Genomic DNA, 24,066 nt, shown 5'->3' with positions numbered 1-24,066 from the left:
TCGTTATCTTGTCAAACGTGGCCATCTGAGATGTTAGTGGGCTGTGAGTTCATGCATGCATTTAGCTCTCTCACTGCCCCCAGCTGAATAAGACATGCCCTGCAAAAAATTTTGTGGTTTCCGTGTGCATGTATTTTTATGAAATAATAATAAATATAAGGATGTGAGGTTATTCGTAGTATTCATTTAGTAAAAGTTTTTAAAATTGTTAGATTGGAGAGGTGAATTGCTTAAATTATGAGTGATGTGTGTGTTCAAAGACAATAATATAGGTTATGCATTTGTCATCTATGCACTTGACATATTAATAATGATTTTTGATTGGTTAATACTTGACGGTATGAAATTTGTTTTATATTATAAGTGTATAACTATTAAACTTATAATAATATTTTTTCTTTTTGATAAAAGAAAATGTAAACCACCCGTTTTCAAAAATAAAAAACATTAGTGACGGGTAAAATGGATTGTAACTTGTAAGTGCAACGTAACCACAAGTTACTGAGGATACCCTGTTTGTGGAAAACTCCATTGGAAAGAGATCAATATGCGGCAGTGGTGCAAGTTGGCTATATATAAAGGGAGGATTAGCCTCTCAACATCTTGTGGTTAGGTTGCAATTTGCGAATGCATGTGCTGTCTTTTCTTTTGTCCCTAATTACAAGAGCAGCACCTCAGTACTGCCAACATGCCAGGTGGTTTCACCTAAACTGTGGTCTTGTCTCTCGGCTTCTAGGCAGATGTTTAAATTTCATATTTCATTCATACCCTTTTGCCATTTACACAGACACATGCAGGATCATTTCAAATTTCACATGAGTGAATAATGTTACATGTTTAATAAATAATCTTATTTTTTATAATATATGATTAGAAGTTTAATTTAATTTTAAGTTTGTGTATGAACAAAATATCTTTTAAAAAATGTTAACTTTTTAAATAAATTTCAGTATTATAATAGATTAGTTTTTAAATTTCGATTGAAAAATACCCCAGATATTCATTCACTTAAAAAAAAACAAATGTCACGTGGCTGTGAGACAGCTTAAGTTAGAAAGGGGTGGGAGCCATGAACCTTAATTTGTAATTCTGACTTCCTTTCTTGTGGAGGAAGGGACATGAACATCCGTTTGAATTCTTTTTGGATTCGCGTACAAACGAAGGTAAAAATTGAATCCTTGAGGGTCAGTACGTGGTCCTGCAACGTCTGCAAAAGATTCTTTACCACGTATTGATCTGACATTTAAGTCCTACCCTTCATTTAATTAATGTGAAGAGAGAATGAAACTGTAAGAGATCCAATCATTGGGTTCCAAAGCCCTTCAAGGTGCAAATTTACATAATTAGGGGGCGGGGGGGGGGGGGGGGGGGGGGGGGGGGGGGGGGGGATTCTTTCAAATTTAATATTAAACATGAAAAATTATGCTTCAGCCAAAAAAATGAAAAATTATGCAAGTGGAAATAGAATGGGCATCAAAAGCAATCCCGAGTCATTTAGCAATAAAAAAGATAACTAAATGTTAAACATATATATAACTCTTATTATTAGTTTTGTACTACTTATAAAATGAATATTACAAGTACATGTGTTTATAATTAATTAATCTACTCAAGAAAGATGCTAATACCCTTTGAGTAGGGAGGATAGAATTTGCCAATTTTTAATGATTTCATTTTACAAAATCTCAGAGAAAAACTAATGAGTTTGGAAAAGAGAATAAGGAGCTACTTGATTCTATTTTTGTTTTCAATATACTACCATGTCTTAATGTTCTTTGATCGTGTAATTATCCACTGATGGCTCATTTATACAAGCTTAGTAACCAAAGATATCTTTATTTAAAAGTAAAAAAACTATAAGGGAGTATTTGATAGGAGAATTCTTTTAAGATTTAAAGGAATTTTAAAGTGAAAATATTAGATTCCTATATTTAATATGTAACATTTTTAAATATTAATGTTTTAAATCAAACTTGTTGATCCAAGTAAAATTAAGTTTGAATTTTTTAAGTTAGATCTCGAATCATGTAAATAAAAATAAATAATTTTAAAAAGAAAAATCTTATTAAAAGTAGTCATTTAAAATTTCAGCAAACGATTTTATACTAATAACATAATAATAATAATGACAAAAAAATATCAATATTTTGAGGAATTTAATCATATATGTTCCTGAACAAAACACTATCATCAAGGAATTTGCCGGGAATCCAAAATTCACAGAGCCAAGAAAGTTTTAACAACAGTTATGATAACATTTTTAAACATCTATTCCCAAAAATTATTATCTTTAGAGAAATAATTTATGAAGAACATAATTCCCAAGAATTATAAAAATTATGTTCCAAACACGTCCTAACGCTTTACATGTTAAGCACAGAATCCATGCTGCAACCTTTATTTATTGAAACATAATTTAATCATCCATCGGCAAAGAATGATGACCATGATCTTGCCATTTTGTCAAATCACCTCACAAGAACATACTTCGTTGTATGACAAAAATCATAATTAGGATTGTATATTTTTTTACGGGAGGAAGTAGGCAACAAAAAGTTTAGGGGTGCACTGGCTGCAAAGTGACAATAAAGCAAAAGAACATATCCATTTCCTGAACCAAGGTAGGCATTCAGAAAACAACCCAAAAATTTACGAAAATGCATGACAAATATATTGAATTATAACCTCAAATAGCAATGACAAATGGTGGTTGTGACAAATATTGAACCAGATACGGCTAAAAACTTCTTAGAACTCTTTTACCCCTTATATATATTGTCAAAGTCATCTGTCACCCCAACACACATATGGATAGTGAAGAGGAGGGGAGGAAGAGCTAGCTAAAGAAACTCTTTACTAATTATTATTTAGACTTAAATATATTTTTAATCTTTTAAATTTAAAACACTTTTAATTTTGCTTTCCCAATTAAAATAATATTCTTTTTAATCCCTCAAAATTATGAAATATTGATTTTAATTTTCCAACCTCACTTGGGGGACTAAAAAGGACTAAAAATCAATTTTTATTAGTCCCTCAAATTCACTTTTGAGGATAAAAATAATATCTCATGAATTTGAAAGACCTAAAAAAACAAATTTTTAATTAGGACATCAAAACAAAAAATGTCTCAAATTTAAAAGTTTAAAATCATATTTAAGTCTAATATTTACTATATATACATTTTGCAAATTTGAATAATTTACATTTCTTTATATAATGGCAGTAATAAAATTCGAATTAAAACTTTATACTAACAAATCTGCCCACTACAAAACCAGTCATAATAAATTTGAATAATTTGCTTAAAGTCTTAAATTCAAACCTTGTTATCATATGCTATTGTAAAAAGAAAAATACTATTTACTATATAGGTTTAAAGTTAAAGCAAAAACAATTTAAACATCAATATAAAATAATTTTATAGTGTTATCTTGTCATACATTATCATGTGATATAAGATAAAATTATTTATTTTTATAAAATTATCTTAAAAATCATATCTCCGATTATAAGATCATTTTACATCACTATTAAACTCTTATTAGGTGAAAAAAAGTTAAAAGAAAATAATAATAATGATTTATACCTATTTCAGTTAGCTTAGAAGGGGAAGAGTTGTAGTTTATATAAAGTACTAATACATTCAAAAAATGAATGTCGCCAATATAAAAAGAAAAATAAAGCAACTCCTCCGAGTTTAAATGTGAAAGAATTATTTTTGTGTGAAATTTAATCTACCATTTTCCTGAAACATGAGAAATTGGGTTAATTTGTTTAAATTTTTTTAACTACTTTTTAGAAAAAGTATAATATATCTTTTAAGAAATGAATATGATTTGCTTCTTAAAATATAGAAGAATAATTTTCTAAAAAGAATTAGAAAAATACATAAAAAGGAATAAAAATATTTATTTTATTAGAAAAATATTTTTTTGTAAAAATGATAAACTTAAACAAACGGATCCACTATTAGATGGTTTTGAATCATCATTTATGTATGGTCCCGTTTAATGTCTAACAGGTATTTAATTTTTTAAAAATTTAAAGTAAAATAATTAATACCATTTAACCACTTGAAATTGGTTGAGAACATGAACTAAGCAGAGATTAAAAAAAAAGAAGCTAAACTTCACAACTTGTAAAATATAGAGGGCATTTAACCACAAACTTTTTTTTTAGCAATCAAATGGCATTTTTTGTGAAACAAAAAATTATATTAAGAGAAGACACACCCCTTTCGAAATTGGGAAAGATCACCATGCAACAACAGGAATTTACAGTGAAACTAGTTAGCTAGCTTACACATTGTCTAATAATCTAACCTAATTAAGTCACAGCTTGCATAAACTAAAGATTCAACCAGATATATGTGTGAACTGTTAAGTCAGTATGTCAGGTCATATATACGATTTACTTGTTCACCTCATAAACACTATTCCTTTACCTGTTACTTGAATCTTCCCAAGTTCCCTCTTCACATACACATGAATCTTTTCCTTTTTATCAAGCAAAAAACTCAAAAAAGAAACAATTCATATTTATATATACTAACGCATGCAACAAGGATATATAAATTACAAAATTAATTATTACATCCAAGCCTCGATTTAAAAGAAAAATAAAGCAATAATAAAATACATGCATCTCTCTCTCACACACACACACTCTCTCTCTAATTAAGTTTAGGGAAGTGCAGGATCATGACTGAGTGAGAGAAGAGAGATTAGCAGAAGAATTAGTAGAAGTGTTGGAGTTGTTCTTATGGTTATGCATCCACACCTTGAAAACCTGTCTAGTGACACCCACACTTTTACAGAACCTCTCAATCTCATCATCCACCTCTTTTCTCTGCAGCTTCCACCCCAGCTTTTCCGCGAACCCCAGCATCTTCTCCTTCTGCTCAGCACTGAACTTCGTCCTGAACCTCTTCTTGCTGCCGCCACTCCTCTCTCCCATCTCCGTTATTCTTCCCACGTCTCCGCCCCCGGAGTACTCCATCATGTCCCCACTCCCTCCAGTCACGGCCTGCAACCCTCCTTCCACCGCGGGGCACGTGACCTTGCGGTGGAAGTTGCGATGGCAGCCGCAGGCTGCGCACTGGAGGGAGGGGGACGAGACGCTGTCCACGTCCAGGGTGAACTCCCCACAGCCGTCGGTAGCGTAGCTACCGAGGCTGGCTGCATGGTTGCGGAGGCACTCTCGGTAGAGATAGTTTGAACATGAAGATGATGATGATGAGTTCTCCATGTGTCTTTCTTTCTTTCTTTCTTGTGTTGTTTTGTGACTGTGAGAGAGAGGGTGTAGTGTAGTGTAGTGTAGTGTAGGTTTTAATATATTTATTTGGTGTATTGTATGCACATTGATGTGGAGAGTGACGAGAATGGACATGGTTGGAGAGGATATTTACGGTGTTCCCCGTTGCGTGGACATGTTAGCGTCCTAGACAACTTGGCAATATCTCCCCTAATTTCATCGATCTACATAAAGTGTCAAAGGACATGCAATACCCAAAGATAAGATTACATCAAGTTAAAGTAGATAAAAAAAAAAAAAAAAAACAAGGCAAAATGTTGAACCTTCACTTCAAAAATTGGGATAAATTAGTGTAGTGAAGAGGAAGATAAAAAAGAAAGAAAGATAAAAATGTAATTTTACTATGTTACCAGATAAAAAAAATGTTGTTATAAGTAATGTGATGAGAGAATTAAGAGATAAAAATAAAGAGAAAATTAGAGTGGAAAAAAGATGAGAAAACCTTCAAGTGAGTGATAATATTATTTTAGGTCATCACAATATTAGAGTGGGGGATTTGATCACCTTATCTAAGTGATTGAAATTAGTTGTATTCAAATCAACGACATATTGTAAGTGAGTGAATGTAATTAATAATCTAATTAAAAAATAGTTAGAATAGATTGGTAATGTAGATATTTTTAATAATAATATTATTTAATTATATATTATTATATATGTTAAAATTGGAATTTTTTATATAATTACTTTAATATACAGTGTAAAGATATTTTTAATTAGTTCACTACAAAGAAAATGATTTATATTTACATCTAAGAAACAAACTAATTCATTAAATGTCAACATAGATTACTAAACTAAAACTCCACTTCTAATTGTATTAGTAGCATTATATCTAAGTTTTGTCCATAAGTGCATTTTTCTCCTAATCCTAATAAATTAGTTTTTTTTTATGTTATATAAAGAATCAGAGATAATAGTGTTCACTAGCTTCAACTATTATTTTGAAAGTTGTATGTTGAGACACATGCATGCATCTATAAAAAAAATCAATTGTTCATTCAAATTACCTATACCATATTTTCTGTTATAATTTGGGTTTGTAGATCTTACAATGAAGGGGGTTTTGAAAGAGAAAGCAGTGTATGTGAATCTTTCAGCTCTGTACTTTTGCGTCCATCCCAACAAGTGAGCGAGTCCCCTAATTGTGATTTTGAATCACTGCCAGGGACTTTTTTGTCCAATAAATAAGAAGAAAGCCCAGTGGCCCCGTTAACGGTGTGGCTGTGTGGGCCAATAATTCACTTTGGTGAAAACAGAATATTTCATATTAAAAATGCATTGAAAATTTAATAAATTTGTAACCAGTAAATTTGTTCTTTACAAAATAAATAGGTAAATTTTTTCCTTACAAAAGCTAGAATTTATCAAACAAAAATTGCAAAGTTAAAAATTATACTTTTTTGGGTACATACCACAACTATTTTTCACCTGAGATAATTATGTTAAGTCGAGTAGAATATTAATGGATAATGAAACTTTTTCTTAAAATATTTAATACAATTTTATAGACTTAAATTCATGACTACTTATTAAGCAGAAAAAAAATTGTATTAATTAATTCAAGTGTCGATGATTAAAACTTATAAATATTCTCTTGCCCTCTTTAATTTCCCCAACACATATCTTTTTATTAACTAAAATTTATACAAGTTTCTTTATCTTGAAATGAGATCCATCAAGTAAAGAAGACTACACATATCATAAGATTTACATGAATTTCGTTCAATTAAAAAAGTGTTAAGAAAATGTTGTTATCTTTTCTAGTTAAAATAAAGTTCAAAACTAAAAGTTGACACGGATTTTTTTTATTCTCATAATTAAAAATTAAGATTACTTTAAAAATAAATTATTTTAGGGAATAATTTGTTTTAAGAATATAAGTTGTTTTTAAAAGATGGTGAAAATTTCAAAGTGATAAAAAAAACGTTTTATAGTAAAAAGCATTTTCATCATAAATCAAAATTTGAAGATATGACTAGGAAAGTGTATTGAATTAAGATTTTAAAAGACTATTTTGTCATAAAAAAATCCTTTGAATTTTAGAATTTTAAAAGACATTATAAGAATGTAATAATTTTTAAGATTTTTTTAAAAAAAATTATGATTAGAATTTTGTAAATCAAATTTTAATGAATTTATAAAATATGAATTTATTAGATTTGAAAGGATATTATGAATTTTTAAGATTTTAAAGGAGTTTGTGAATTTAAAAAAAAAACATTTAAAATTGTTGATAAAGATCCATGAATTTAAGTTATTCTATTAGTTTTAAAATTAACTTTTTATCTTTTATTTTGTCAATGGCAATAAATATTTTAAATCCAAATATAAATACTTTAGATAAATTTATATCCTTCTTTTACCGATCAAATCAAATGAATCATCTTAAAATTCTTTTATTTTCACCTAACATATTTAAATATAAATTTTATTTTATATAATTTGTAATAAATACAATTAATTATTAAAGAAATACAGCTAATATAAGCACACATTAAGTCATAAAATTTTAAACGTAAGTAACTAAATTATTGGTTGATTTACAAATTACAAATTTTACCAAGACAATTATTATCATATTATTTGAAAAGGTATTAATTTAAGTGTAAAAGTATTATAATTAATTTATTACTAATTTAAAAAATATATATTGTTCTAAAGTATTATTAGATGAAGCATAACAGTTAAACTTAAAATGTTATCCAAACCCAATTTAAAATCATAATAGGCTCATTTTAATTTCACAAAAGCCTAAACCCTATAATAATCAACAACACAATGTAATAGTCTAATTATTTCATCCAAATCAAGCTTGACAAAAACTCACACTTAAAATTCACAAGAAATTTACAATCGAATACTGTTCATGTCGTTCAACGTTTTCATTTGTTTGATTGAAAATTATATATAAATCGTGCCCTTCACTCCTCAGCCACAACTTTTTCTTTTATTTTAATTTTATACATCACATCTATGTAAAAACACAAAAGCTACTTATATTTACTCCAAATTGGATGAGATGAATCCACTAAGCCATGCAGAACCAAGCACACACTGTATGTAATAAATATGTAAAAATGGACTAGTTTTGGGACAAGGGCGCGTGCTGAATGAGACTGGCAAATTAAAAGATTGGTATAATAGAATTGCAGAGGCACATGGTAGCTATAGTTTTAGTTATATGGTGTTGCATATATTGGCTGACAGATTGGATATATACCCCCATGTTAGGGGCTCCAAAGGCGTCAAAAATTGCCCATACAACAAACAACTAAGTCTTTGGTTCACAATGGCATGGCGTGGAACCTCACACACAACTGAATAAGAATATATGGTTGTCCACACCACAAACATATAATGTCAGATATATATATATATATATATATAAATTACAATCAAGATCATTCATTATTCATCATCGGTTACCAAGCTCGATCAGTATGAATTATCATTGTATCTACACTTTCAAGCTAGGGATGAATTAATGGACTAAGAAATAATAATACTAATAATTCTGTGTTTGGAAGTTATTCCAACTATATATTAAGTAACCTGGCGACTTTTCTCTTTAACAAATATGTATAGTCTCATCGTATCATATTTGCATCTTTTGATACTATTCCATATACTAAACTACAAAAGAATACCTTATTCCTTGTGTTTAATTTAGAGAACAGAAAATCGAAAGAAAGATGGTGAAGATCAATCATACAGGTTGAGTTATCAACATGTACAGGGCATATATACAGAGAAAACTTAGATATATACAATTTTTTTTTTGTGTTTTTTGACATTATTTTCAACCGGATCGAATTAAAGTTTTACATTACCAAACATGTAATAGAAATCATTAGAAAACAAGTAATAGATATATACATTTGCATTAAAAATCAGCATAAATTAATTGAACTAGCGATAGAGGAGTTCAGGTAGCTTGCATGAAATCTTAACTTCAAATCTCATTGTTGTCATTATATAAAAGAAACATAAATCATTGAGATAAAATTTCAATTCTAATTAAAATACAAAACCAAAAATATTTAAGCAACTACATTTATATCACCTTTTGTTTTGTGAGCTTGTTAGGAGATCGAATCTAATCAATATATGCTAAAAGATTTGACGTGTTCGATTTAATAATATTGGACGATTCTTTAAATAGGATTGCTTTCAAAAGAAGATATAAATTCTCATGTCCACATTAAAACTACAAGTTTCATATTTTTTTACACACGTCTATTATTGCTTTTAACATATAACCAAACACATTTAAAAATAAATGCGGTTTGGAATGTGGGAGATAAAAGAAGTGTAAGGTGTGCATTGGAATAGAATGAGATGGATGGTGTGGGCATGAAGAATAAGTGAAGTGTGGAGTGAATAATAGGTGGGTCGGAAATTGAGAGTGCAAAGGATGAATTCACTTGATGTGTCGGAAAATAATTATAATGTTTCAGTGTCTTTTGGGAAGCAAATTGCTTTGTTTCCTTTTCTCCATTCAGTGTCCAGTCACTGTACTATGTGACCCTTCCTACAGTACCACAACACCCGCAAAGCTAGTTATAGCTAGATGCCACTTTTGGTGCACAATCGGCTTGGTCTGTTTGGCTCTTTTTGATTAAGGCTGCAACCAAAATGTGCGTGGTCTATTTTCTAATTATTATCACTTTATCATTCCTTATAATACTATGCACCAAAAATAAGATTAAAATTTTTCCTTCTAAAAAGTTTGAAATTGAAACATACTTACAACTATAAGGTACCAAGGATTGCGAAAGGAAAAGTTAAAGGGTAGTAGTTTAAATCTGTGGCTTACAAAGAAAGGGAAAAAAAAAGGCTGCTGAAATTTGTTACGATGATTGTGGTAGAAATGATTAACTGCTTTCCTCATTATGTAGTGCATTTTGGTACATGATTGTAATATTTAGATTTTCTTTTTTACAATAGTTTGATGCAAAAGTTGAAAAAAAAAATATTGTTTTAAGGTATAATATTTTTCCTTCAAAATTACACAATCTCGTTGTTTCTAAAGATTTTTTTTTTTTTTTTGCAATTTTGTCTCTTAATTTACAAAGTGTAGTGAATTTTCTCCTAATGTCAAGTCTCTATTGAATCTCAAACGATGTAAACACTTTCCAACAGTTTTGAACCGACAATAAACACACGCACTTAAAATTAACATATATAGTTAACATAGTGATAATCTTTTTTAATTGCCACTATTGATAAGTTTATTTTCTTTTGAGAGAAGAAGGGGTAGTTAAAACTTAAACGATAGTAACAATTAAAAAAAATTTCTATGTTAAAAGAAATTATTTTAAATACATGTATGTGTTTATTAAGGGTTCAAATTGTCAGAAAGTTTTGTGCTATTTGGAATTTAATAGAGACTTAACGTCAAGGCTAAATCCGTGACATTTTGTGAACTGAGAAAACAAAATGTGAAAAAAAATATTTAAAGATAAAATTTGTAAATTGCCTATTTTTTTTTTTTGGGGGGGGGGGGATATAATTAAGTCTTTATTAATTTAAAAATAAGTTGAAGCAAAATATGTATTTAACGATTTGATAAGAATTAACCCAGTTAAATAACCCACAATTATATTAGAACTAATAACTTGCTATAACTGAGTAAATTTTTTTGTTGTAATGGTATACTGATTTTTTTTATATCTTCTCATTAAATTTTAATCTGTTTAGTTTAAGAAACTATTTTCTATTTTTCTTTTCTTAAAATGTGAAGAACAACAATAGTAACCAGATGTCTTAATGAAATTTATTCGCTTAAATTGTGTTGGAAAAATTTTGATTAAACATACAAAATTAATTTTCTTGGACAAGGATGAATTAAATTATATTAAATGTAACTTTGACTAATCATTATATCCTTTAATAATTTTTAATTGAATAATATTTTCCTAAAATCTAACGGTGTATTGAAAATTCCTTTCACTTATATTATATATGCAAATTTTATATTAATTTAAAATTATTTATTACCTTATTCATACAAATTAAAATAAGTGTAATATAAACTTTTCAAAAGTATACTAAAATATGAATTGTTTAATTATCTTCTTATTATTGTTAAATTTTGATAAAATTTTATATAAATAATTTTAGTAATATATAGATATAATTCAATGATTAGATCGATAAAATCATATTATATATCAAGTTATGAAATAGTATAATAATTAATTAAAGTTATATATATTGTTATAATTTAATCTCTTCTATCCATATATTACCATGTTATTGGTACAAATTTTTATTAGTTTTTCCAATAAAACTCAAATTTGAGCCATTGTTTACAATTTTAAAAAATACAGTGCAAAATAAATGCAGGCCTTGACTTGCATTTTTTTCTCATGCCACTAAAAATATGATTTGGTGGGCAATCACATTGTTCCTCAAGGAGATCTAAGAACTAGTTGAATAGTTGTGATCGATATACATCTACTTTCAATATAAGTCTTTATAGTAATATTTTAATTAGATATATCTTTATTAATAAGTATTCTAGCATGTCGTTGTATCCTATGTAATAGTATTGAGAATATCTGTCTATTTTATCACTTTATATAACAAAATAATAATATTAGTTTCAATCCTTATTATAAGAAATAAGTGATAGAGTGACCGTGTATTTCACTTGTTTCTTATATAAGGATCGAGGATAATAATATATAATTATGTTTAAATCAGAGTGATGAACTCACAATAACATTTAGCTGCAATTTAAATAAATTATATAATTTTTTTATACAAAAAAAAAAAAGAAGCAAAGAGATATACACTAGAACCAAACTCCATCTTAGATATGGTGAGCCACCCAAAACCATCACTATAGATCATTGATTATTTGAGTAGTTATGTTTTCATAAAGTCATAACTCATAAGTTGTCATTGCCATGTGCAGAACAAGGATGCAATATTTCTAATTAGACAATTATGTCTGAACTTTCTAGATTTTTACACATATATTATGCTTCTGCCATTGGCTGCTAATGAGATAACCCAGCTAAATCTTCAAGGGAAGCTCTAAGGATAATCATGGTGCATGGCAACCTAAATGTACTTGCCAGATACGAATATTTCCTTGTCCACCACCATTAACTCCCTGCATATATATGTTTCAACTGTAATGTGGTCAAACAATGTGGACAGTTTCCAAATCCAAATTCATGAACCTGCCAAGGTTTTTGTTCTTCACACAGATTAAGTGAATTAGAATATTATCCAAGTGTCCCTTATACCTTAAACATGTTCGCTATTATGTATTAAACTATATTATTCTCTTCTTAATTATATCTTTTAAGTACTGTGAATAACTTGTTCGGGACACATGCTTTGCTGTAAGTCCTTTGTAAGTGATGGAAGAAAAATTGTTATATCATCTTGGTTCATAATAATTCATACTTATACAATTAAATAACTCGTGACCAAAAGAGTTCGAATCTCAAATGTGGTTAAGAGTGTGTTTTAAAAATATAGATGAATGGAAGAGAATATGAGATTAAACAGTGCATGGTACGTTTGGGTTCTAATTACAAAAATGAAACCAAAGATAATAGAACGAAACAAAATGTTTTGTTCTATTCCATCAATTTACTAAACACTACTTAAATGTGCAAAGGAAATAACATGAGACATTAATTATTTCATATACACTTAATTATCTAAAAAAAAAACTTTTACATTGCATACGCGTGTGATTTTCATTGATGGAAATATGAAAAAAGCAAGGTCACAGTCCTAATTATTAATTTGTGCTTATTAGAATAACTTAAGTTTTAGGGAATATTCACTTTTTTAATGGTATTGATAATCAGTCTGCTTAAGATATATATTAAGAAAATAAAAAGAAAAAATATTTATTGCAAAAATTATAAAAAAATATAAAAATCATAATTAACGTAATCTTATGCATTTTAATAAAAAAAATCATTTTAATTTCTTAACCAATATCCTAAAAGTACTTATTAGTATTTTTTAAAAAAATTATTACATAAAATGATAAATGTAACTGATTTTTATTTTCAATGGTTTCACTATATATATACACTTAATATTTGCTTTATAAATTGACATATTATCTTGGGCTACGATTTTCTTTCTAAGTAGACATCGTAATTAAAGTACAAGGTGTATGTCACTCTTGGTTATGATTGATTTAATTAGGTGATTTAGGGCCCGTTTATATTATGTTATATATATATATATATATATATATATATATATATATATATATATATATATATATATATATATATATATTACTTGATAGGATAAATTAATCCAATACGATATCACTTTATCCCTGTTTATAGTATATATACCAAGCAAGCCGAAGTATTGTCAAAGCTTTCTTTCAACCTTATCGTGAATTACTTTGATGTTTATCACAAATGAACTTAGAGTTTAACCTAGAAACCTTTCACTTGGACATATATACACTGTCTTCAATAAATAAATCAATGTCTGCGATTTATTTCTATGTCTCATTTTGCATTAAACAATCATGCTTTGTCATGGTTCAATAGCATCTGTACATGTGCTAACAGTATTTTACCGATTCGCTTCATGCATCTAACCCTAAACTTGGCTTAACTCACATATATTTTAAGTAGAGGACTTCAAATAACACACACACACACACGAAGAGAAAGAGATAAAAATAAAGGAGTTGAGAATTGAGTAGAGTTTATGCATATTTTTTAGCATGCGTGTAATCAGAACTTAAACAAGAGTGAAGTGCTACACAAGTAAAAATAGCATCTATATTAGATATCAACTGACAAGTAAAGGAATCAATGTTTAATAAAGTATATTCCAATACTAATTTATCTGGGTAGAAACTTTAAACGGCAACCTCATAATTTAATATTCTAGTCTTTTAACTTGTATGTTAATAACTTATTCACATATAAATGTCAAAAAGGAAAACGGGTACGAAACTGTCCTGTTCTTGTGGACATTTGACTCATATTGGTTGGAAAGGCAGAATTAATCTTTGATTATGCTTACAGAATCAAACACGTTCTCTGGCAGTCTAACAACATTGCCTTATCATTGTTCTAAGTCATATATGTAAAAAGATCCTTGGCTTCAGGAATCTCTACAGGCCAGACAACTATTAATTATAAGCTACCATATACATGGCTTCATATTCATCAAGTACACTTAATTTATTATATTTTTTATTTAAATTACGTGAACACTTCACTAGCTATACCTTTGTGATCTGTATTAATTCTAGACCTCGGCAATGTGGAGTCAAGCATAAGGAGGTTCAAGTTCTTACTTCAGGCTTTTTAGTAAAAAAAATGTTTAGTACTAATATTTATACATTAGACCAGTTATTACTACATTATTAGCTGGTCTAATGTTGTAATATCAGAAATGTTTTTTTTCTTCTTCGTAAAATAGAGTTCAAATTCAACTAGAGAAATAATCACTTTTATTTTTTTTTATAAGGTTCCTAATTTTTCTGTTATTCTCTCACATTTAAAATTAATTAGTCATTAATTTCAATCAAATAAATTCTCTTAATATATCAATCCTCACTAAATTCAGTCCATAAAATTAAAGTTTCCTGAATTGCTAATATCAAATGTCACTATATGTTATCGATCTCCAAAAAAAAAATGTCACCATATGTGCATTTTCAACTTTAAATAATTTAATGAACGATTTTACATCCCAAAAAGTTAAAAAAATAAATATACACTTTTGTTTTTTATATGATCTCTAATTTTCCTATTACTCACTTCAGCAAATCTATTACTCTCACGTTTAAAAATTGAATAGTCGTTAATTCCAATTAATTGGTTGTCTCTTTTATATATATATATATATATATATATATATATATATATATATATATATATATATATATATATATATAAATTCAATGGACTTATTTTGTAAAAGCACCATTGAAAATGGTGAAATAATGGGGATAGTATATTGTAATTAGCTTAATTGTTTTGTTCTTGCTTATATGGCTGGATTTTAGCTGTTTTGTAGACAGCCCTTCGGACTTCGGAGAGTCACATACCAATTCAACAATTCCTTATGATAGATCAACAAAGATATATTAAATATAATACAAAAACACAATAAAAACTCTTATAATATTATTTTAATATTATCTTAAATATTTTATTGTTGTATTTATAGAAATTGTGCTTATAGAAGAACTAAGAAAATATTTATTTTTATTTTGTACTTTGGTAAATGATTCATACACTTATGATTTTTTTATGTGAATAAAATTGTATATATTTCGTTAAAAATATCTTTTTAAAATCTCTCAAAAGATTAGCAAAAATACAAATAATTAATTCTCTGAAATAAGTCAGTATAATAACTTCTGCTTAACAATTTTTTTATTACCAACTAAGTTTTTATTCGACTATTTTTGTTAAACATCGCATGTCAACCAGAAGATATTATTGTAACGTTTATTGATGTTACAAAGCTTGATATTATTGTAACCATTATAAGAGAAAACCAAGGTTTCTTAAAAGTCCAAACCAAGAAAGAAAATCACATTAGACCGGTAATGTTGCGTAAGAGACTGAAAACTACTATCAAGTATAGTGAAATTCTAAAGTGCTATATATATGAAAATACTACTCTTAAGGGCTATATTTGATTTTAAATTTAACCCAACATGCGTAGCATTGTTGTTTGTTACAATTTTATTAGATTGAAAGTGTTATTTTCATACGTTGTTCTCATCGAGAATGTGCATTACTCTCCAACGTGCATGATTGCAACAAACTGATGGAGACTACCATCACTTCTCAAACTCAATGCCGTTGCTTCAAATAAAACATGGCAAGATCACACTTGTTAATTTGTCACTGTTCTATGACTTTAACAATGCATTATGAACCTACCTTAATTTGATAAGAAAAAAATCTCGTGCTATCACCTTCATTCTACCGTGATCACCATTCATTACTACTGCCATGATGTAGGCAATAGCGTCACCGATTAAAGTAATAAAGTGCATAAAGTCGGATTTCAACATACACATAATGGGATAAATAGATTGCTCTTTTAATGACTAATACATTTTCAGCAAGGTACCCAAATTTATGCTCTAGATTTAAACTAAAATAAAGAGAATGAAAACCTCAGGTGCTTTTAGAAAAAAATTATCAACCTCATGGGTTTATATTACTGTTTTTATGAAGAAGAAAACATACTCTTTATAGTAAGTTCCTGTAAGAGATTTTGAAAAAAAAATATATTAAAAAAAGGCATACTTAATATGCATAAATTACAAATTAATATTGTGAATTGCAATTTATTGAAAGCTTTTACAACCCATGGGTCTTTTTCATAACAAAGTATCAATCAAGCTTGTGGATAATTTCTCTCATTTTGTCACACCTTTTTAGATCCTCTTTCTTTTTTAGTTATGAAACCAAAAACATTAAAAGATACATATTCCTACACTCTATCTCCTATTTCCCCCTTAAACTAAGTGCAAAGTTAATTAAACATTTTTGGTGCAGAAACAACACTATCCTAAACTTGTTTAGCCTAGGGCTTAAGTCTTTTACTAACCATCATCGTCAGGGGCCACGTTGATTAAAATCAGGAACAATGGCTCTTTAGCTGGTAAACTTTGGATTTTATCATAGTTGACTTCATAAAAATTCAAGATTTTTAGGTAAGCTTTAGTTTTAGATGCTACTCCCCAAGTTCAACAAGACAGCATCTTCTATTCATCACTGGCTTTATGCAATTAAATGTCCTAGCCTACTCCTATAAATCTTACAACATCCACATTTATGTTCACACTTCACAGCCTCTAGAAGGCCAAAAAACCAAAAGCTTCCCCATTTCCAGTTTCTTTACAACCCCAAATCACGCAGCTATCCCACCACCTTTTCCTCCCTCTCACGTTCAAGTTTCAACCTTCAACTATCAAACTGCTAAAAGCAAAGTCATTAACCTGAAAATTTGTATGTATATATTCACATACTACACCAATTTAGACAATCAATTTTCCCAAGGGTATGTTTGGATAATGATAAGTGGAATGGAATGGGATAAGATAGAACAAAATGAAGTAGAATGGTATGGAACAAAGTTAATCTTCTATTGTTTGAATATTTTTATGATGCCATAGAAAAAAAGAAAGAAAACAAAAGTGATTCCATATGTACCTCCAAAATTGGACCAAGGAAGAAAAAGAAAGAAATGCATCACATATAGTTTGATTTCAAACAATCCAAACAATGAGATCAAATATCATTCCATTCCTTTCCAATTTCATTAATCTAAACATAACCTCATGGTAATACAGAACTTGTGGCTTTTCTCAGCAAAAATAACAATCTATCCACTCTTTTCTCAAATAATATTCAGAAAGGGAGCAAAAAGCAAAAGACTTATTTTCCATTTAAAAAAAACAATTTAAATCAATTTACCAAGAAATAAAACCAGTCCCTTTTGGGGGACTCAGTTCAGCTTCTCTTTGTTTTACCCAAAGAAAAAAAGAGAATTAAAACTAGACCTTCAGTTTATACAGCAGATGATACGATACAATTGAAATCTTGTGGAAAAATATACCTTATAATATGTCTTCAAATTTATAATAAACTATCTGTAATTAAACAGCTGAACAAGAAGTTTGAGTTACTCGTCAGAAATGCATATCATCTCAATTTTCAACGTACAGATAGTTTATTATAAATTAGCAAAGGAAACAAATGAGATTAGCATATACCACAATCATCATCCAAGAGTGGTTAGTCACAGTAGAAGTGGATTATAATCCAGGCAAACTTTACGGCACTGTCAAGGGTTCGAATCCTAGAGTCACCTCTACAGGGAAGGCACTTATGACCTAACCACCACCCCTGGCTTAAGGATTAAACTCACAGCTTTGCTAGTGAGAATTCCCAGTCAAGGACTAAAAAAGTACATAACAAATTGTCAGGTTCAAGTGGTAAAATTTGAACATGCCCAACATTGAATGCCAGAAACTATGCAAGCAACATATTACCAATGTAACAGTCGACAAACAGAAAGTCACACATCCCTCACCAATCTACTATATGCTGCAACTTTTCATTCCCCTTTAACCCAGCCCTTCCTATTTGATAAACCATGACAACCAGCAATTTCTCATTTTTTCTGGTTTACTAATAAACTAAAAGTGAGACCATGTACCTCTATCATCAATTTTACATTATATAAATTAGTATTATAACAAATACTAGTTTAAGTAACAGACAATAGTTTTATTTAGACTTCTAGTGGCCACTAATTTTACTATTCTTTTCTATTCTATGACTAAAGGAACTTTTAAATGGGCATAAAGCATGAACTTAATAACAATTCAAATTTGAAACATAAAAGCCATGTTTTGATTCAATATCTTTTCCATAACCAGACTTGCATAAAAATAAAAATTCCGCCACTATTACAACCATCTTACCTACAGAGTTCAACAAACCTGTGTTTCTCTAAAAACTGAACAGGAATTTAAAATGATTTGGTAATCAAATTGTTAGGGTCCAATTGCAAGGTATGAGACTTGAGCCCCACAATGGTATGGTTCTACAATGGCCTTAGCACAAATCATTCAAAATAGCAATGCTAGGATGCAAGTACTTTTATTCACTTTTGACAGAAATGCAGTAAAGAAAAATATTCTGGATAAAACATTACATACTGTTTTCACCGCTTTTTAAACAAGATGAAACATCCATTCGATCGGACCATCTAGAAACACATTACTATTTTAATGCATTGTGTAGTGTTTTCCATTCCAACCCAGCTTTCACAGGTCATGATCAAAAAGCATATTTTAATAATGTTTTTACACAACAGACAGCTTGGTATCACACTGAAAAATTGAAGAAAAACATTTAGTTGTAAGTAAAAAAGAGCTGGAAAAAATGTTCAATCACCAGTAGGTTTTTGAACCAATAAAATTCTCCTTCTAAATATTAATAAAACATCCCAATCTGAACCAACCAACCAAAAGATGAATTTCCATGTACTAAATCCAACAAAGTAAAGATACTAAAGAGTTAGAAGAGAAAACAAGATGTCTAATGACTTTGAAAATTGTTGTACTACAAACCAGCTAAGAAGTCTGTCTCTGGCCAAATACACATGTATATACATCACAAAAAGGCTAAAAGACATAACAGGCCAGATGACCATAGAGGAGATCTACCTGATAGTGACAAACTTGTTGGTGCCATGTTTTGCCCAATAAGTCCTCAAATCAATCGGATTAGAAAAGTTATAACCCTCGGCTGCGAGTTTCTCTAACACTTTCTTAAATGCTCCTATACTCATTTTCCTTCCAGCTATCCTAGCACCACGTCGCTTCGTACTCATAGGCAAAGGATATACCGACATGCCTGTAGTGCAACATGCAGACTGCCAACCACCAGATCCCCATTTATAACACTGTTGAGGTGCCCCGGTGCAAGAACAAACCGGAATCGGAATGCTAGAAATATCCATATCAATCCCATTTATTACAATTTCAGTAGTTTTCTTCGGAATCCTTGCACGTTGAACTGCAGGAGCACTCTCATCCTTTGGCGCACGAGGCCCCCTCTTTGGCTTCTTAGCCTTGGGAGATTTGGGAACCTTGGAACTCTGTCTTTTCTTCCGAGTTCCATTTTCCTTCTCGATGACAGGTGCTTCTTCCACTGGCTTTTCTTCCTTTGGCAATTCTGGTGCTTGAATCATTTGAATTTGATGTGCTGAAGATGTCTCCGGAATACCACCATAATTATGGTTTGTAGGTATCATATTCATATATTTGTCTCTCTGACTAATCCACGCATCCCTCATGTATTCCATAGGGTATGTAGCTTGGGGCATACCACCAATGTCCCTATGGTGAAATGCCCCATTAGTACCAGCTAAAACTGCAGCATTGCGCCCTCCAATTAGAGGTTTTTCCGGCATGGATGACATCAGTTGCAGCCCCAGGTGGCTCTTAAACGACGTGGCGGGTTCATAGTAACCCCAATTACGTATGTTAAGGCCATTATCACCATCCATCACAACACCAACTGATGAAAATAATTACAGGAGCACAATGTACACTATGTTAAATATCCTCATAAATTATCCAGGTCCATTGCATTCTCCTAACAAACCAACACAATTCAAATCATACAAAGTTTAATACCAAAAATAGAACAAAAAAAACTAAAACAAACAGAATGCAATTTTCTGACCTATACCTTTGTTTCAGCTCAGATAAAGTCAAACCAGAAAAGGGGGTAAATTACACAAATCCCATAAATGTAGACATGCAAAACCTCATGCCCCAAAGGCTTCAGCTTCTGAGTTTTGATCTAAGATCCATTTTACCATGAAAAAAGTGGGAAAAAATCATATCTTTATGTAAAAAAACCAAACAGATCATTAAAATCTAAGGTCAAAATGAAAGTGGGGAAATGAGAAAAAGAGAGAGGAAAAAAAGGATTTTGATGAAAACCCATTTCAACTATCGAAGAAAAAACTAAGAGGGTAAGAGAATGTTTGAGCAGAGCGAGAAGGGCAGTACCTGTTAGGGTTCTTGGCGTCTACGAATGGAAAATGAAGAGAGCAAAAGGGGAAACAGAGAGGTCTGCACGCTATCTTAATATCTAATCTTAATCTTAAAAAATTAAAATTAAAATAAAAAACATTTATGAGATTCTAATACTAATATTTTTGTCTTAAAAAAAACTTAAACATATTTAATTTCACTGAACAAATTTTATTTTAGATTCTTAATATTTTTAATTTTTAATACATTAAAAATGTTATTTTGAGTGTTGTTATTAATTATGTGATAATGTGACATTATTACTGATGTTTAAAAAACTAATTTATAAGATAACATGTATTACTTAATTAATGTCAAACATTTAAAATGAAATTTTATCATTTATCATAGGCTTTCAAAACATTTAATCCTTAAAAATATTAATGTTATTAATTATTTTTTTAATATTTTATTTAAATAAAAATATGCAAATTGCAAAGATCACAATTGTTTGAATTTTCTTGGTACACACCACACTCGAAATACACTATTTCTGCCTAAAGAAAAAAAAGATACACTATTTCTCTATTTATTTAGGAAATGTTCACTTTAAAAGCTAAATAACTGAAGATGAAAATAATAATGTAAATCATTATTTCAAATACTTTTATAAACTACTAGTGGAGAGACATTTTGGGTCTCTTTACCTATTTTAACTAAAAAAAAAATATTAACAACATGAGAGTAATAATGGATAATTATTAAGAGAGAAGCAATAAAAATTTAAAAATTAACAAAGAGTAAAATGGTGTAGTAAAATGTATATAACAAATGGAGGTATTTTTTTATTGTTAATAAGTATAGATAAATGAACTTATTATTCATTAATTTTTATAATGAATGTTCAAAGTGAAAAGAAGTTGACAGATCAAAATTTATTTCCTTCATTAATGGACAATTAAACACATAAATTAAATTAATATATATATATAGTAGGAAATAATTAATACATCTTAGTAAATATTTAAAATTATTTAAAAGACAATTGTTTTGATATCATAAATATTTTTACAATAAAAATATTATTTCATTTTTTTGGACGCACAATAAGAAATCCTTATTTTACAAGATAAATAATTTAAGAAGGAAAGGAAGGAATAGGATAACGTAAATCGATAATTTAAACACTTTTACAAACTATAAAAGAAGTTATTAGTCATTAATTATTATTATTATTATGAATATTCAAACTGAAAAGATGTTTTGAAAGACCAAAATTTATTTCTTTCATTTATTGGATTATCAAATGCATAAATCAAATAAAATTATATATATATATATATATATATATATAGATATAGATATAGATATAGATATTTCTTTTTTTACTTATTTATATACCAAACAGCTGTTTCTCATTAAATCAATCCCTACAAATTTATCAGAGGAGAGAATTTTAAATAAATAAACATGTGACATGTTTGAGTTTAATTTATTTGTTTCATTTTATTAAGCCAATATTTATGCTTGACCCCAATTTTATTGTATTTTAGTTTTTATGTTAGTTAATATTTTAAAACGATTAAACTGAAAATCCCATATCAATATACTTTAATATGAAAATGTGCGAAGTTCAAAGAAATCATTTATTTTGCACGTTCAGTGAAATGATAGCTCAACCTATAATGCCGTATAATGATAAAAACAAAATAAAAACCTATAATGCCGTGTTAATTTGGTGTGTTTTATAGGATAGCATAGAGTATGTTTGTTGATATTTTGTTGTATGAAAAGCGGTTTTAATATTAGTAAATATGAGTTAAATGAGACAGTGACATAAAACATAACTTTACAAAATTCAGCGACATAAATGGAATCTATGGCTCACGATTGTTGTTGTCTTATAAATTCGTTTTAAAATTAATTCCGAAAGTTAACTTTTGTTTTTTGACCTACATTCCAATATTTGACTACCACATTAAAATCTAAACTAGTTTGGAAATTTGGGCATGACTTAGGTATGGAAAATTTTATATTCTTTTTCCTTTTGTGTTGAAACTTGTAGAAAACTTAGAGGTTCAAAATTAACGACGGTTGGGCCTTTTGTGCGTGGGCCTTACTGGACTCATGATCCAAACCAGCCAGTGGTACCATATTCAACGTTACAAATTTCAACTCCTGTATTTATTTTGATGACTGATAGTTACATTTTAAGCAAGCTACCCAAATTTGTTTTGAGTGCATTTTAAAAGTCTTAAAGTCCCACGTTGGCATGTTGCTTAGGGGAGGAGTTTATTAGTCAACTTGTGTGCTAAAGAGTTGTAAATAAGTTTTGCAGAGTGGACCCCAGAAAAAAAAAACATTTGTCAGAAGATATTTTTCAGTACAAAATGGTCATAGGATTCAACTTAGTAAAAAAAGACACTACTAGTATAAACAGATATGATGATTTATAATTAGATCATTTTATCCTAAAAAAATCGATAACAGTGTAAAAAAAATTAAAACAACATTATTTATTCTTGAACTTACATGTATGAAATTGGACCAAAGTGTATGTTGTTAATTCTTTTCTTTTTTGGAAAACGTTAATTTTAGTGATACTTTTCTTTTTGGTCAATAACTTAAATTTTAGTTCAAATCAGTAGATTTGCATTCCTTCCTATACAGTATACACACGATGCACATACCTTATCAGTAAAGTTTAAATTATTTTGGAATATCACACTCACTGACTCACATCTGAGCATTATTATTTTCCTCTTTCGGTTATGTTTTTCTTCCTCTTTCCATTCTACTTGGGACCATTCCTTTTAAAAACCTGCTAAATTCTAAAGGATTTTTGCAATATTAAATTCATCGAAGACAAATAAATTCTTAAAGGAAGGCATTACTCGTGACACATCTCAAGCTATATATATCTTGCCCTTGTTCTAAACAATTTATGGTCCTGATTTAACCTTTATAAAACAAAGAGAACGATGAATATCTTCAGTGCTTTTACACAAAAAAAGATTTTGTTAAAAAGAAAATTTATGTTAACAATTTGTCAAAAGATCTTTGGCAAAACAAAACAAATATTTAAAAAAGAATCAATTTTTAATCATTAAGTATAACTAAGTATGTCTTCTAAAAAAAGTATAACTAAATATGTACTCAAATTAATTTTAACCATTAATTTTTTTAATACATATAAACGAGAAATTAAGTCT

General features: G+C 28.9%; 2 protein-coding genes across 5 annotated transcripts; both read right to left on the bottom strand.

Moving 5' to 3' along the window:
• Window positions 1-4,540: 4,540 nt before the first annotated feature.
• Window positions 4,541-5,326, bottom strand: LOC114367259 (zinc-finger homeodomain protein 10-like). The gene has a single exon (XM_028324409.1). It carries the CDS (start codon window positions 5,248-5,250, stop codon window positions 4,702-4,704), a length of 549 nt encoding a protein of 182 aa, XP_028180210.1. The 5' UTR covers window positions 5,251-5,326; the 3' UTR covers window positions 4,541-4,701.
• A 13,994-nt stretch (window positions 5,327-19,320) lies between these two features.
• On the bottom strand, window positions 19,321-20,978 carry LOC114368733 (protein BASIC PENTACYSTEINE2-like). 4 transcript variants are annotated; one of them, XM_028325975.1, is made up of 3 exons: window positions 20,891-20,966; window positions 20,565-20,678; window positions 19,321-20,468 (listed from the first exon to the last, which is right to left on the bottom strand). In XM_028325975.1, the coding sequence occupies exon 3, from the start codon at window positions 20,377-20,379 to the stop codon at window positions 19,531-19,533; it is 849 nt and encodes a 282-aa protein (XP_028181776.1). In that variant the 5' UTR covers window positions 20,380-20,468; window positions 20,565-20,678; window positions 20,891-20,966; the 3' UTR covers window positions 19,321-19,530. The 4 variants fall into 4 exon arrangements, with proteins under 4 accessions (XP_028181776.1, XP_028181777.1, XP_028181778.1 ...); XM_028325976.1 differs by having other exon boundaries at window positions 19,321-20,390; XM_028325977.1 differs by lacking the exon at window positions 20,565-20,678 and having other exon boundaries at window positions 19,321-20,390; window positions 20,891-20,978.
• Between the last annotated feature and the right edge of the window lie 3,088 nt (window positions 20,979-24,066).

The sequence above is a fragment of the Glycine soja genome, chromosome 9 (assembly GCF_004193775.1).
Source record: "Glycine soja cultivar W05 chromosome 9, ASM419377v2, whole genome shotgun sequence".
Taxonomy (NCBI): domain Eukaryota; kingdom Viridiplantae; phylum Streptophyta; class Magnoliopsida; order Fabales; family Fabaceae; genus Glycine; species Glycine soja.
The sequence above is the reverse complement of the archived record's forward strand: the minus strand, read 5'-3'. Positions and strand labels throughout refer to the sequence as shown.